Source organism: Otolemur garnettii, unplaced genomic scaffold (genome assembly GCF_000181295.1).
Source record: "Otolemur garnettii isolate 467f Iridium unplaced genomic scaffold, OtoGar3 scaffold00158, whole genome shotgun sequence".
Classification (NCBI taxonomy): Eukaryota; Metazoa; Chordata; class Mammalia; order Primates; family Galagidae; genus Otolemur; species Otolemur garnettii.
This window is the reverse complement of record NW_003852553.1, coordinates 2,665,222-2,678,021: the sequence shown is the minus strand read 5'-3', so window position 1 is coordinate 2,678,021 and position 12,800 is coordinate 2,665,222. Positions and strand designations below refer to the sequence as shown.

Genomic DNA, 12,800 nt, shown 5'->3' with positions numbered 1-12,800 from the left:
TCACAGCAACCTCCAACTCTTGGGCTTAAGCAATTCTCTTGCCTCAGCCTCCCAAGTAGCTGGGACTACAGGACTACAGGCACCCGCCACAATGCCTGGCTATTTTTTTGTTGTAGTTGTCATTGTTTAGCAGTCCCAGACCGGGTTTGAACTGGTGTATGTGCCTGGGCGCCCTAACCACTGAGCTACAGGTGCCAAGCCAACCCTCCTTCCCCACCCTTTCTGAGCTACCTTGTAATACTAGCTCTTGGGAAAGTTTCTGGGAAGGCACCTGGGAGAAGTGGGCAAGGATGAATTGAGGGGAAGGTGCTTCGAGAGGAAGGAGATTGCGACACGTGAGAGTACTTTTTTGTTCTCTAAGTGGCTGGTGAGGAAGGCTGGAAAAAGGAACAGGAACTTAGCCAGTTTTTTTTTTTTGGAGACAGAGCCTCAAGTTATCCCCCTGGGCAGAGTGCCGTGGCATCGCAGCTCACAGCAACCTCCAACTCCTGGGCTCAAGTGAGTCTCTTGCCTCAGCCTTCCAAGTAGCTGGGACCACAGACGCCCGCCACAACGCCCAGCTATTTTTTGGTTGCAGCCGTCATTGTTGTTTGGCGGGGGCCTGGGCTGGATTCGAACCCGCCACCTTACGTGTATGTGGCTGGCACCTTAGCCACTTGAGCCACAAGTGCCAAGCCACTTAGCCAGTTTTAAGTCTTGTCTTTGCTCTAGTTTTTGAATAACATAGCCAGACTCAGAGTGGCCATTGCCTTCCAATTCACCTCTAAGTAGCTTTACCCCTTCTTGATTCCCAGAGAAGTTTGTGTCCTTTCCTGTCTTTCCTGCTGAACCTCGAAATGGGATGGGGAACAGGTCCTGAGCCTCAGATGATTCAGAAAGGCCTCCTCCCTCCTTCCCTAAGCCCCTCTAATTTTAAATTAATAGGCTCTGTTCCTGGAGCACCCAGGGCCCAGCAAGCCATTAAGTCACCACATGCTAATGTGTGATGAGCTGTGGAAGAGAACAAAAGAAGGGTTGGGGAAGGTGATGGCTCATTTTTAAAGATCGGGGCAAAGAAAAAGGTGGGTCTCCATTGGTTTGTGGTTAATCGAGAGGAATAACCGAGTGGAGTACTTGTCCTTGCTGCCCCTGCCATCTTATCCAGGGCTCAGCAGGTGCTAGATCCATCTAGCTGCACATTAACCGGGTCTTCTTGGCCATCAGTCTGTCATGTGGGCTCAGGGTGTCACTTTGGCCAGGTGCCAACCTGTGAGCATATGGGAGGTAGGGTAGGAATTTAGAGTGGGCAGGGGTCACAAAGCGGGTAGAGGACACCTCCCAGAAACTTCCCTCCTCCTGAGGTGGCCCTCCACTCCTGCAGTGCCCATAGCTTTTGAGGCAGCAGGTGCCTTTTGCACAGCCTGAGCCACTCACGTGCATGTGTCTTGTTGAAGGGCCTTACTTAAGAAAAATGGATTAACTTGAAAACTCTATGGCCAAGATTTTTTCATTCACTCTTTATGAAAATATGGGCATGTGAGTAAAAGTTGAACATGTGAGTTACATAGCTCCTCAAACTTGAAAGTTTATTATTAGAAACCATCAGTGGCATTTTGAAGATAGGATGGGACAAGGGGGACATTACATTTATTGATTGACAGGCTGATTTTTGTTGATAGGTATTAGATGTACATATTAACCCTTTCTTCTGGAATCTGAGTCTCTGTCTCCCTTGCCAGTCCCTTGGCTGGGGCTGACCCAGGACCTACTTGGTAGCAATGCCTGGGCTGGAGCTGAAGGAAGCCTGAGTCAAAGGGCTCTGTGAGACTTCTTGGTTTAGGAAATGTCTCTTGCAAGAGAGCAGTGCTTGGGTGCTTTGGTAAACTACTTTGAGTTTGGAGCAGAGAGATAGCTACTGATGCCTTTGCTGGAGGCAGTGCTGTTACCTGCGAGGGAATGGGTGTCATGGGTCACTCTCAAAAGTTATAGTCCTCTCCTATCTTGTCTAGGCCTCACTCGGCATGGCTATTACTGGTGAAGTTGCTTTGTTGTCACAGTGACTTGTAAATGTTGCTATAGCAGTGTTTCTATGAGGTACTGCTCTGGCACAGTCATGGTGAATTATGTGAGGTATGGATTGCATGTTATATGACGGTGCTGCAGGGAGCAAGTGTTAAACCGCAAACAGCTCAGCCACGTTCACATCTGCCTAGACCACACGACCAAGGATACATGGCCTCACACTTTAGAAGACCAAAAACAGCAACAATGGTGGAGTCTAATGGTTAGCACCCTTATCTATCTCTGTCTGTCCACCCATCTTCACCCTCAAGGGTAATTCTCGTGGATAGTGGTTAGAATAGCCCCAATTGAGGAGGTCCAAGTCACAGTATATAGGAAGTGGCATGGAGCCACTCCTGCATAGCTGTTGGCCATATGTTTCTTAGGCAGTCAAGGTGGATGTTCTTCAGGATTCTTGATGGTACAAGAGAGGTCACCCTAGCATAAGGTTTGGGGGACCTTCACTGAGGAGGATTGTAATCTTTGCCTCGGGAGGCTCTAGGGTTGGGGGAAGGAGAATAGTCCTAGTTTGGAAAAAGATGCTCTTGAGAGAGGAGAAGAAAGCAGCTACACTATGTGTGTGGGCAGGTGTGACTTCACTGAATCCTGGATGTAGCAATGGAGAGTTCCTGATACTAGCTCAGGACTATTCAGTGAGTAGAGGGGGATTGGGGATTACCTGTAAGGGTGCCACAGCCTCCCAGGCACAGGAGTGTCATCCCCCACTGAATGGGAAATGGTGGAAAGCAAGCCTGGGTGCCACACACTCCTTGTCTTCGCCCGCCAGCCTCCCTAGGAATGGGGGAACAGGAGGTGGTGTGTGAAGGGAGAGCTCCTCCCCTGCATTTTTTTCCCTCTGGGAACCCCCAAGAAAGATAGATGGCAAGCCCTTCCCCTCATGTTTGTAGGAGTACTCTTATTTAACAAGGAACAGGGAGATGAGGTCAGTCACTGCCCACTGACAACACCTGGCAAAATAAATGATCACAAGCCTTCCAGGCTGTTTTCTGTAGACAGAAGATGCCAGCAGTTTGGGCAAAAGGTCAAGTGGGTGAGAGATAAACTCATTTCACTGTTAGTAAGTTTACCATGAGGGTGAGAACTTCAGTGGAAAACCTTCTCTCTGAGAAAGATGCCTCAGATAGGGTTGAGACTATTAGAAATACAGGTGGCTATGAGACTTGGATTTCAAGTGTAAAGTGTGGAAGTTGAATCTAAAACATGGATTGAAGATTTTTGGGGTTTTTTTGAGACAGAGTGTCACTTTCACCCTCAGTAGAGTACTGTAGCCTCATAGTTCACAGCAACCTCAAACATTTGGGCTCAAGTGATCCTTTTGCCTCAGTCTCTCAAGTAGCTGGGACTATAGGCACCTGCTACAATGCCCAGCTATTTTTAGAGATGGGATCTCACTCTTGCTCAGGCTGGTCTCAAACTCTTGAGCTCAGGCAATCTACCTACCTCGGCCTCCCAGAGTGCTAAGATTATAGGTGTGAGCCACTATTCCAGGCATTTGGGTTAAAAGATTCTTTTTTTTTGGAGACAGAGTCTCACTATGTCACCCTCTGTAGAGTGCTGTGGCATCACAGCTCACAGCAACCTCAAACTCTTAGGCTTAAGTGATTCTCTTGCCCCAGCCGCCCAAGTAGCTGGGACTACAGGTGCCTGCCATTTTTGTTGTTGTTGTAATTGTCATTGTTGTTTGGTAGGCCTGGGCTGGGTTCCAAGCTGCCAGCCCTGGTGTGTGTGGCTGGCATCCTAGCCACTGAGCTACAGTCTCTGAGCCAAAGGTTTAAAAGATTCTTAATAAGGTGAGAGGAGGCATGTTGAGGTGGGAAAGGTGGCAAGGCAGTTAGTTTGTTAAGGGTGAGGCCCCATGCTGCCAAGCTGCTGGCCTAAATGGGAGTGGGGAAGGCACTGCGACATATATCACCAAGTCACCTCTACTTCAAACCACCTACCTTGAGCCATCTTTCCTGCCTAAAGGGAAAAGGGGAGTACAGTTCAAAAATTTAAAAGGGGAGGGTGATTGAATCAGGACAGTCAAATGGTATACTTAAGAGAACTGACATCTAAAAATTTCATAAATATCAGGGCTAACATTCGAGTTGGTCTGTGGGTCTTAGCATCCATTTGTAAGTATTTTCTCTGGCATTTTCCTTTGCTATGGTCAGCCTGGGGAAGGCAGTTTGCAATATTATTCCCACTTTACAACTGAGAGGTGCTGAACTGTAAAGTGGCACTGTTACTGCTAGAGCAGTAAAGAGGGTCAGAGAGCAGCTGAAGCCTGCCCTCTTAGCATCCCCAGGCCAAACCAAGTGTGGCAGCCGTATCATTGTTGACATGGTCCAGTACGGACCAGGAGTTTGGGCAGCCTGTGTGTTTTCTCCTCCTGCTGCTACAATGTTGGACTCGCCTGGCTGTGCTTCTGGGTGCCCACCCAGTGCCAGATGTACTACAGAGACCCAGGGTGGTATTTCCTAGAGGGGGCTTGGGTGCCAAGTCCCAGCCATCCTGATCCATATGGTGAGTGAGGAGTACTCTTTACAAGAGTAGATGCAGCCTGTCTGTCTCTCCTCCTTGGGACATCCTTGAAGAGGAGATGAGTGGATCCTTCTACCATTGAAGTACAGGCTCACCAAAGCGAGGATGAAACTCACCCCCACAGCCGACTGCCACTAACCACTGGGAACGCTGCCAAGAGAAGCTGATGAGGGAATGAATGGGGCTGGTCATGAGTGGGAGTGACATTTGAAGCGGGCTGGGGAGAGGGGGGATGAGGTCACATGAGGTATGTGCCACTTCATCTAGAAGCTGACTTGTGCCACTCAGCTCAGTGTTACCAAGATCCTGGATTCATCCCCCTGGGGCAGAGTCATTTTAGCAGACCAAGGGCAACCACCTTACAGTGGTTGTTAGTAGTTACTGTTTTATGTTTTATTGTATATTAGAAAAGCCATCACCATCAAAGTAGTAGACAAGCTATTTCATGGGATTAGAGAAAAAGTAGGAAATGATGTTGGGCTGAGATGATTCAAGGAAAAGCTCCACAGTGATGCTAGAATGAGCAGTTTTGCAATTGTGGACCTGGTGTAGAAAAGATACCTGACAATGAAGCGGACGGCATCTCTTGTCCGTAGATACTTGTATGTAAAGGAAGGTGTGAAGAGGAGGAGTGCCAGTAGGGGTAACTAATGTCCCCATGGAGTCCCCCCTATCTTGGACAGGAAGTGGAAGCAGACTCTTGATTTAAGTGATAAGCTTTTCCTCTCATGTGTGTAAAGCCATCAGATTGTGTTCTTTGTAGTTGACTTTGAACTTTGGAAACCTTGCCTTTGGCCTTATTAGGCCTTTCTTCCCAGCACCCTGGTTCTGCTCAGATTCCCAGCTTCACTCTGCCCATGTTACAGGCATTGGTGATGGCCCGGACTGTAGGCCCAGAGCCCTCCAGGAGAGGTGGTTGCTTCTTCCCATCAAGGACCTAGGCTTTCTTTGGACACTCTGTCTCCCTCTTTCTTCATCATGTCCCTGGTTGGCCTAAGGTGAATATTGGTGTCATCCTTTCTATAGATGACATTTTGGGAAAGTTTGGTCTCTTTATTACAAATAATGACCTCAGCAAATTTTGGTCCACCCAGGCTTGGTTGGATCTTGCTGCTGAAAGAGAGGACTATAATGCTTTAAAAAAGGATCATGTTGATGACTCATCGCCTTTCTTGTTTCCCTCATGCCCCCAACTACAGAAAGGTAGAAGGAGAATGTTCTGGGGGTGGGGGGGGGTTTGCCTTACTTTCTGTTGTACTTGGCAAATGTCTTCAGTGTGGCCTTCTTTTGGAAAGTTCTAGTTTGAGAGTTTTGTGTTGACAATGTGTGAGGACCCCAGTCTCCAAAGAAGGATCTGTAAATAACAAATTACTTCAGGTATGGTGGTCCCCTGTGCTCCCTCAGTCCTGTGTTCTCATGGTGGCTTTTAGACCCTGATTTGAGTATTCTTGTGTCCGTTCCTCTTAGATGATTATAGTGCGGGAAACAAACACCATGATTCCTTTGAAGCCCCAGAGGACAAAGATCTTCCTGTGGAGAAGTACTTGGTAGAGAGGCAGACTGTGAGTGAGCCACCCGCTGACCAGGTGGCTGCAGACAGGCCACACAGCCCCACCCTCCGGCTGGACAGGAAACGCAAAGTCTCAGGTGACAGCAGCCACACTGAGACCACTGCGGAGGAGCTGCCAGAGGACCCTCTGCTGAAAGCCAAGCGAAGACGAGTCTCTAAAGGTGAGCTTGGTCATCTTCGGGTGCCTGTTTGTGGGGGGCCTGTGCATGCAGCCGCGGTTTATGTGCAGGAGGTGTGGATATGCAACGCACTGCCCCATAGACAGAATCGGTGAGGGGACACCGTGAGGCTAAGCTAAGCAGTGGAGCGTTTCCATTCCCACACCGCCTCTGTGAGATTCCCACCCCGAGGCCTGGGGAAGCTGCTCATACCTCCCCTCCCTTCTCCTCCCCTCCCGTCCAAGCCAGATGCAGGAGCTGAAGCCCAGGGATGGCCAAAGACAAATAGGCCCCCTCCTGAGACATGCTCAAGCAAAGACAGCCACCATTCCCCTCCCCCTCCCCCCACCCCATTAGTGATGCATAAGACAGTTTGTTCCCCCCCCAGAGGGCTTTTGATTAATTTGTAGTTATTTCTCCATTAGATGACTGGCCTGAGAGGGAAATGACAAACAATTCCTCTAACCACTTAGAAGACCCACATTATAGTGAGCTGACCAACCTGAAGGTGTGCATTGAATTAACAGGGCTCCATCCTAAAAAACAACGCCACTTGCTGCACCTTAGAGAACGGTGGGAGCAGCAGGTGTCTGCAGCAGACAGCAAACCTGGCCGGCAAAGCAGAAAGGAAGTGACCCAGGCAGTTCAGCCTGAGGCCACTACGCAGGGGAATAACATCACTGAAGAGAAACCTGGCAGGAAAAGGGCAGAGGCCAAAACCAACAGAAGCTGGTCAGAAGAGTCACTCAAATCCAGTGACAATGAACAAGGTACGTCGAGGCCACCCCTTGACTGCCCACCCCACTCCTGGAGGGTGGGTCATCCACTTGTAAGAAAGGGCATCTTGAGGGGACCTCAGGCTGTGGATGTTGGCTCTGACTAAGATGTGACAGGCAGGGAGCTCTCTTATGATGTTTTTGCCTGTGGTTGAACAGGAAAGGAAGTCTGGGTGGCCCCAGAGCCCTGCCAGCACCCTCATTCCAGCCTTGGGCTGTCTCCAGTCATTAGGTCCTAAGCACCCAGGCTGGCTGGCCTTGGGAAGGCCCTCATCCCAAGGCCCAGTGGGTGGGGGGGCGGAACAGCAAGAAAAACAGGCTTCTGTCCCCTCCTCCCGGCCTTTTCAAGAAACTTGCCACTTGTCGACTTGTGGGTTAACCTATTTGCCATTTGAATATGGGATAATTAAAATATTAATGTTTTGAAAACATAATTGGTATATCTTTAAAAACTGAAGCCGCTCCAGTGATCAGTGTTAACAATGGGCTTTTCTTTCTGCACTGGCTACAACTGTGTAACGCCTGCTTCTCCCCTCCCGCCCGCCACCCCCTCCATATTTAGGCTTGCCTGTGTTCTCCGGCTCTCCGCCCATGAAGAGCCTTTCATCCACCAATGTGAGCGGCAAAAAGCAGACTCAGCCAAGCTGTACGCCAGCCTCGAGGCCGTCTGCCAAACAGCAGAAAATTAAAGAAAGCCAGAAGACAGATGTGCTGTGCACAGACGAAGAAGAGGATTGCCAGGCTGCCTCCCTGCTGCAGAAATACACCGACAACAGCGAGAAGCCATCCGGGAAGAGACTGTGTAAAACCAAGCACTTGATACCTCAGGAGCCCCGGCGGGGGCTGTCGATGACGGGGGACTACTATGTGGAAAATGCTGACGGCAAGGTACCTCCTGACCCCTGCTCCTGAGCACATGCCTGCCTCCCCTGCTTCTCTGCTCCTTGGGGACAAAGCTTTCCTTTTCCCAGACTCATCCCCCACACCACATATCACTGCCCTGTCCTAGATGGGCATGTCTTCTGGGTGGCTACAAAGTTTCAAACTAGTAAAAGTGAAACTCCTTTTCTCAATCTTCTATGACAGCCCCCCCTCCCCCAAAGAAAGACAAAGGAAAAAAGTCCCTCCTCCACACAGGTGGTCACACAGGGATGAAGGGAAGCAGTGGGCATTGGGCATTGGCAGGGCACAGCCTTAAGAATGTACACTACCTGCTTTTGTGATAGATGACTGTCCGGAGGTTCCGAAAGCGCCCTGAGTCCAGTTCAGACTATGATCTGTCACCCGCCAAGCAGGAGCCAAAACCCTTTGACCGCTTGCAGCAGTTGCTACCAGCTTCCCAGTCCACGCAGCTGCCACGATCAAGTTCCCCTCAAGAGACCACCCAGTCTCGTCCGATGCCGCCAGAGGCACGGAGACTTATTGTCAATAAGAATGCTGGCGAGACCCTCCTGCAGCGGGCAGCCAGGCTTGGCTATGAGGTGAGTGTCCCTGTGGCTTTGCCAGGTTGGGGGGCAGGTGGCACATAGTGTGGAGGGGGGTGGGACCTGGAGATGGGGGCCTAGCCCCCCTCCACATCAGGTTGGCTGTGCCATGTTCCAGCAGGATATTTGTGTTAGCCACACTCTCTGCTGTCTCTTCGGTGGCTTGTTCAATCGCAGTGTGAAAAGAAAGGCTTCTCTGATGTTTAGTTCGTGTTCAGGCAAGTAGGCTGCTTCGGCATCCTCCAGTCTCGTTCACTTATCTCTGATATAAAATCTGACATAACCCAGGGCTTGGCGACTGGGGGAATTTTAATGAGCCCATTTGGATTCTGATTAGCAAGGGGTAGAGAAGTTCTGAGCTCTATCTGAGGTTGCCTGTGCTGTTAGGGGTGGAGGAGTAGCCCTGTGGGGAGCGAGTGGGAGGCAGCAGTGTGGGCCAGGTGAAGGTGTGCACTGAGGTGGGGGATGGGGCAGACCTGAGTGGTCTCTTTCTAATAGAGAGCAGGGTAGCCCTGAGGCTGAAGTCTGGAGGAGGGATGTAGATTTAGCCTTTCCCCCAACTTACTGACTCCCTCCTGCCCATCCCCCCTTCCAGCATGGTGATGACAGTGACAGCTTATTGGCTGAGTACTCTGCTGTGTGCTCTAAGCCCATATGATCTGGAGTAACTCATTTCACCCTTTCATCATCTTTGCTTGATAGTAACTAGTTTTACTCTTGCCTTCAGATGAGGAAACTGAGTCCCAGAGGGGTTCAATGACTTAGACAGATAATAATCCAGCAGCTTGGCTCTGAAGCCTAGCCATTCCCCTGTCCCCTGAACCCGCCAGTCCTCTCCAGGACAGACTCCCATTGGAATTGGCCTTTTTATATAGCTCCAAACCTCCTTGAGATAGACGACTCCCTCTGCCCCTGGTGCATCTCCCCCGCCACATGCTTGTCAGTTGAAATTGTGATGTAATAGCCCACAGGGGCAAAGGCATTTTTTTATGCTGGCATCAGCCCTCTGGGAGTTGAATGATGAAAATAAAATGTGGCTCAGCAAGCTTGAGTGTGGAGGTGTGGCAGAGCACCAGGGTGGCAGCATCCACACTCAGCTGTGGGCTCCCAGGATTTGGCAGGAACCCTGGGTTGCACAGTTTGACCCTGCTGCTGTCCATAGTGCTTTGAGCCTTTCCTGGTGGGACTGCCCAGCTTTGGTCTCCCATTGACCCAGAGCCCACCCCTGAGGCTGTAGAAAGGAACTTGAGAGTTTGCTCACAACTGTGGGCTGGTCATCTGTAGCCCTTGCGGAATATCTTTGGTTGTATGTGCTGTTGTTCTTGTTTCTTCATACCAACATGTCGCCTTTTGAGATGTCTAGATTATTGTAGGGAGAACTCTCAGGGAGGATTTGGTAATTAGCTCAGTTACTTGCAGATTAAATCCAAGTGGCAGCCTGTTGCTATCCCACAAGCTGAGAACAGTAGCACCTAGGACAGGATAGATACAGCATGTCAAGCAGAACTACTCATTCCTGACTGTGCTTGAGAAAATGGACTCGAGCTTCCAGCAAGTACCACAGGTGATGAGGCAGGAGGCCAGCATGCTCTGTTGCCTGTGGGGGACAAGGCTCCTGGCCTGGTCTGTGATCTTGACATCATTTCTACCAGTCTCATTCTTGGGACTAGAAATCTCAAAAGACTCTTGAAGACTCTTGCAGGTCCTCCAAGAAGCTTTGGGAATGTTTATGTAAGGACAACTTTTTTCTCTCTTCAAATTATGCAAATTTCATCGGTCATCAGTTTTGATGCTGAATATTGTTGTAATTACTAAATGAAAGCTTTCAACTTGAATCCAGCTTTTGATTTTCTTTTTAGGAAAATTTAAAATGTTGGAATGATGGCTCGGCACCTGTGGCTCAAGCGTCTAGGGCGCCAGCCACATACACCTAAGGTGGCGGGTTCGAATCCAGCCCGGGCCCACCAAACAACAATAATGGCTGCAACCAAAAAAAAATAGACGGGCGTTGTGGTGGGCGCCTGTGGTCCCAGCTACTTGGGAGGCGGAGGCAGGAGACTCACTTGAGCCCAGGAGTTGGAGGTTGCTGTGAGCAGTGAAGCCATAGCACTCTACCCAGAGGGACAGCTTGAGGCTCTGTCTCAAAAAAAAAAAAAAAGTTGGAATGATAAGATGTGGCAGTTTAAATCTTTTAAAGTAGAAGGATAATGTGCTTAACCCAGGTTACATACAGTTTGAATGTACAACTTTGGGAGAGTTTTCCTGAAGTTAGTCTTTATTACCATTGTTGTTTTCAACACATGCAATAAAAAAGGCTGTCTGCGCTTTGTTTAGTATCAGTTTGGTTCTTGAGGTTTAGAAACGTTCTCTCTCCGGATCTGTATTAGACCACCTGAAAGGCCAGATAAGTGCAGACCTTTCCCCCTTGGTAAAGAGGCTTCTATTCCTTTGGCTAAAATGCCAATGTGGAACCACATGCTTGCGCATTTAGTGGTGATGGTTAAATTTTCTATGAATTGAATAAATCATGTTTTTAAAAAAGTTAATGAGGCATTTAATTAATTAACAATGTCGGGTTTATGGCCTTTATGGTTACATTTTGTGGTTAATGGCATTCGGCTTATAGCCGCTTAACAGAGAATAGTCCAACAAAAACAGTTTGATTTTGTTTGGGAATGGGCGGGCTGCCCTTCAAATGCTCCCATTTCTAGCATAGAATATAAACCAAGAAATGTATTGGGTAGAGAGACTTCATTTCTCTGTTGGTGACAGCAATTGCCACCCAATTAAGAGACCATCACCCTCCTAACTAGAAGAGTGTCATTAGCCTGCTTTTACCCCAACAGAGAGGGTCTGAGGGATGCTGATCATGGCTGGATTACAACACTCCAGCCTGGGTCCTGCATTGGGACTTCCCAGCAGACCAGGTACCAAAAGACCTGTACTTTGTTAACCTCTTTGTGTATCGGTTGGTTGTCACTTCCCCCAAGGATTGAATAGGAACAGTACTACGTTCTTTTCCTGATGTCACATATAGATCACTGTGGGATAACATAACACCTACACATTTGGCAAAGCAAGAAATACTATGGTGGCCATGGCAGAAAGTCTGACCTGCTTGGCAGGTCACTGGTGCCTTGCCTGCCATCCTCCAGGAAAAGAGAGTTGAGTTACCTTTCAGCTTCAACGTCTTTCCTTTCTAGGTTCCCTCACATCAGCCCTCATAGTGACGAAGGTTTCCAGGTGAAAGCCATAATTGTCAGAGCAAATAAACCCTGGGTTGATAGGACAGCAGGCAGGATGCCGGGATCTGGGTAAATTGATCTGTGCACAGCAGTCGGTGGTGCTTAGAGCTGATCCCAGAACCATGTGATGGGGCCTCTCCCTGGCTGGGACACACAACTCATTAGCGTACAGCCGTCCACTCGAGTCTGGCTAGTGAGGGCCTGCTAAAAGAGCAGCAGCTTCATGCGGTATCCTGGATACCAGTGCTCAGGGCAGGTGGCCTGGGAGCTCTGAGGATTGTGGGCTTTCTGGCAGGTTAGGACCTGAAGGAAGAACTGCTTCTGTGGGCATGCCTTCTCTCTTCCTCCCCTTATTTTGGAAGGGAACTGCCACAGTGACCTGAAGCATCAGGGCACGGATGGTCAGGTTTAGCAGCATGCAAGCTTAGGTTCACAGAGGGAACATATGGAACATTCTAGTTAGCACCCAATTGAGTGATCAGTTTCGACCAAGGTATGCTAGAAAGGGCAAACAGGGTTTTCAGAACTAACCTCATGTTTACGGGTGGCTACAATGCCACCTATTTTAGGTTTAATAGATAAATTATTTAAGAGCTGTCAGGAAAGGAGGCGCCCACTGTGACCTCTCGAGCTCCCCCTTACCAAGCGTGTGCTGGGCCATCCACACTCTCTGCAGCCTCCAATTCTCACACTCCTGACACCTCTGCTGAGCATGGCTTATAGGAACACGGGTTCATTTGTTTTCTGGTGGCAGATATAGTTTTATATGTTCGAAAACTTTCTTAGTCAAAGTAATGAAGCATTGAATAAATGACGGCGCTGTTTACCGAGAGTGGTTTATAGCAGTATTTTAACACACCAAAGAAGATAAATAACAGTGATTCTCAGGCGAACTGTTTTTTTTTTTTTTTGAGACAGAGCCTCGAGCTATCCCCCTGGGTAGAGTGCTGTGGCATCACAACTCACAGCAACCTCCAACTCCT

At 49.1% G+C, this 12,800-nt stretch overlaps 1 protein-coding gene across 4 annotated transcripts in view; it reads left to right on the top strand.

Moving 5' to 3' along the window:
- Positions 1 to 12,800, top strand: part of BCOR (BCL6 corepressor) — a 48,148-nt gene that overhangs the window by 28,492 nt on the left and 6,856 nt on the right. For 2 of the 4 annotated variants that reach the window (XM_023519133.1, XM_003799891.3), the window contains 4 exons: positions 6,052 to 6,315; positions 6,840 to 7,082; positions 7,651 to 7,976; positions 8,315 to 8,569. In XM_023519133.1, the coding sequence (XP_023374901.1) occupies positions 6,052 to 6,315; positions 6,840 to 7,082; positions 7,651 to 7,976; positions 8,315 to 8,569 (1,088 nt within the window). Of the gene's footprint in view, positions 1 to 6,051; positions 6,316 to 6,737; positions 7,083 to 7,650; positions 7,977 to 8,314; positions 8,570 to 12,800 lie in introns of all 4 variants that reach the window. The other 2 variants (XM_003799893.3, XM_023519132.1) reach the window with 1 other exon arrangement.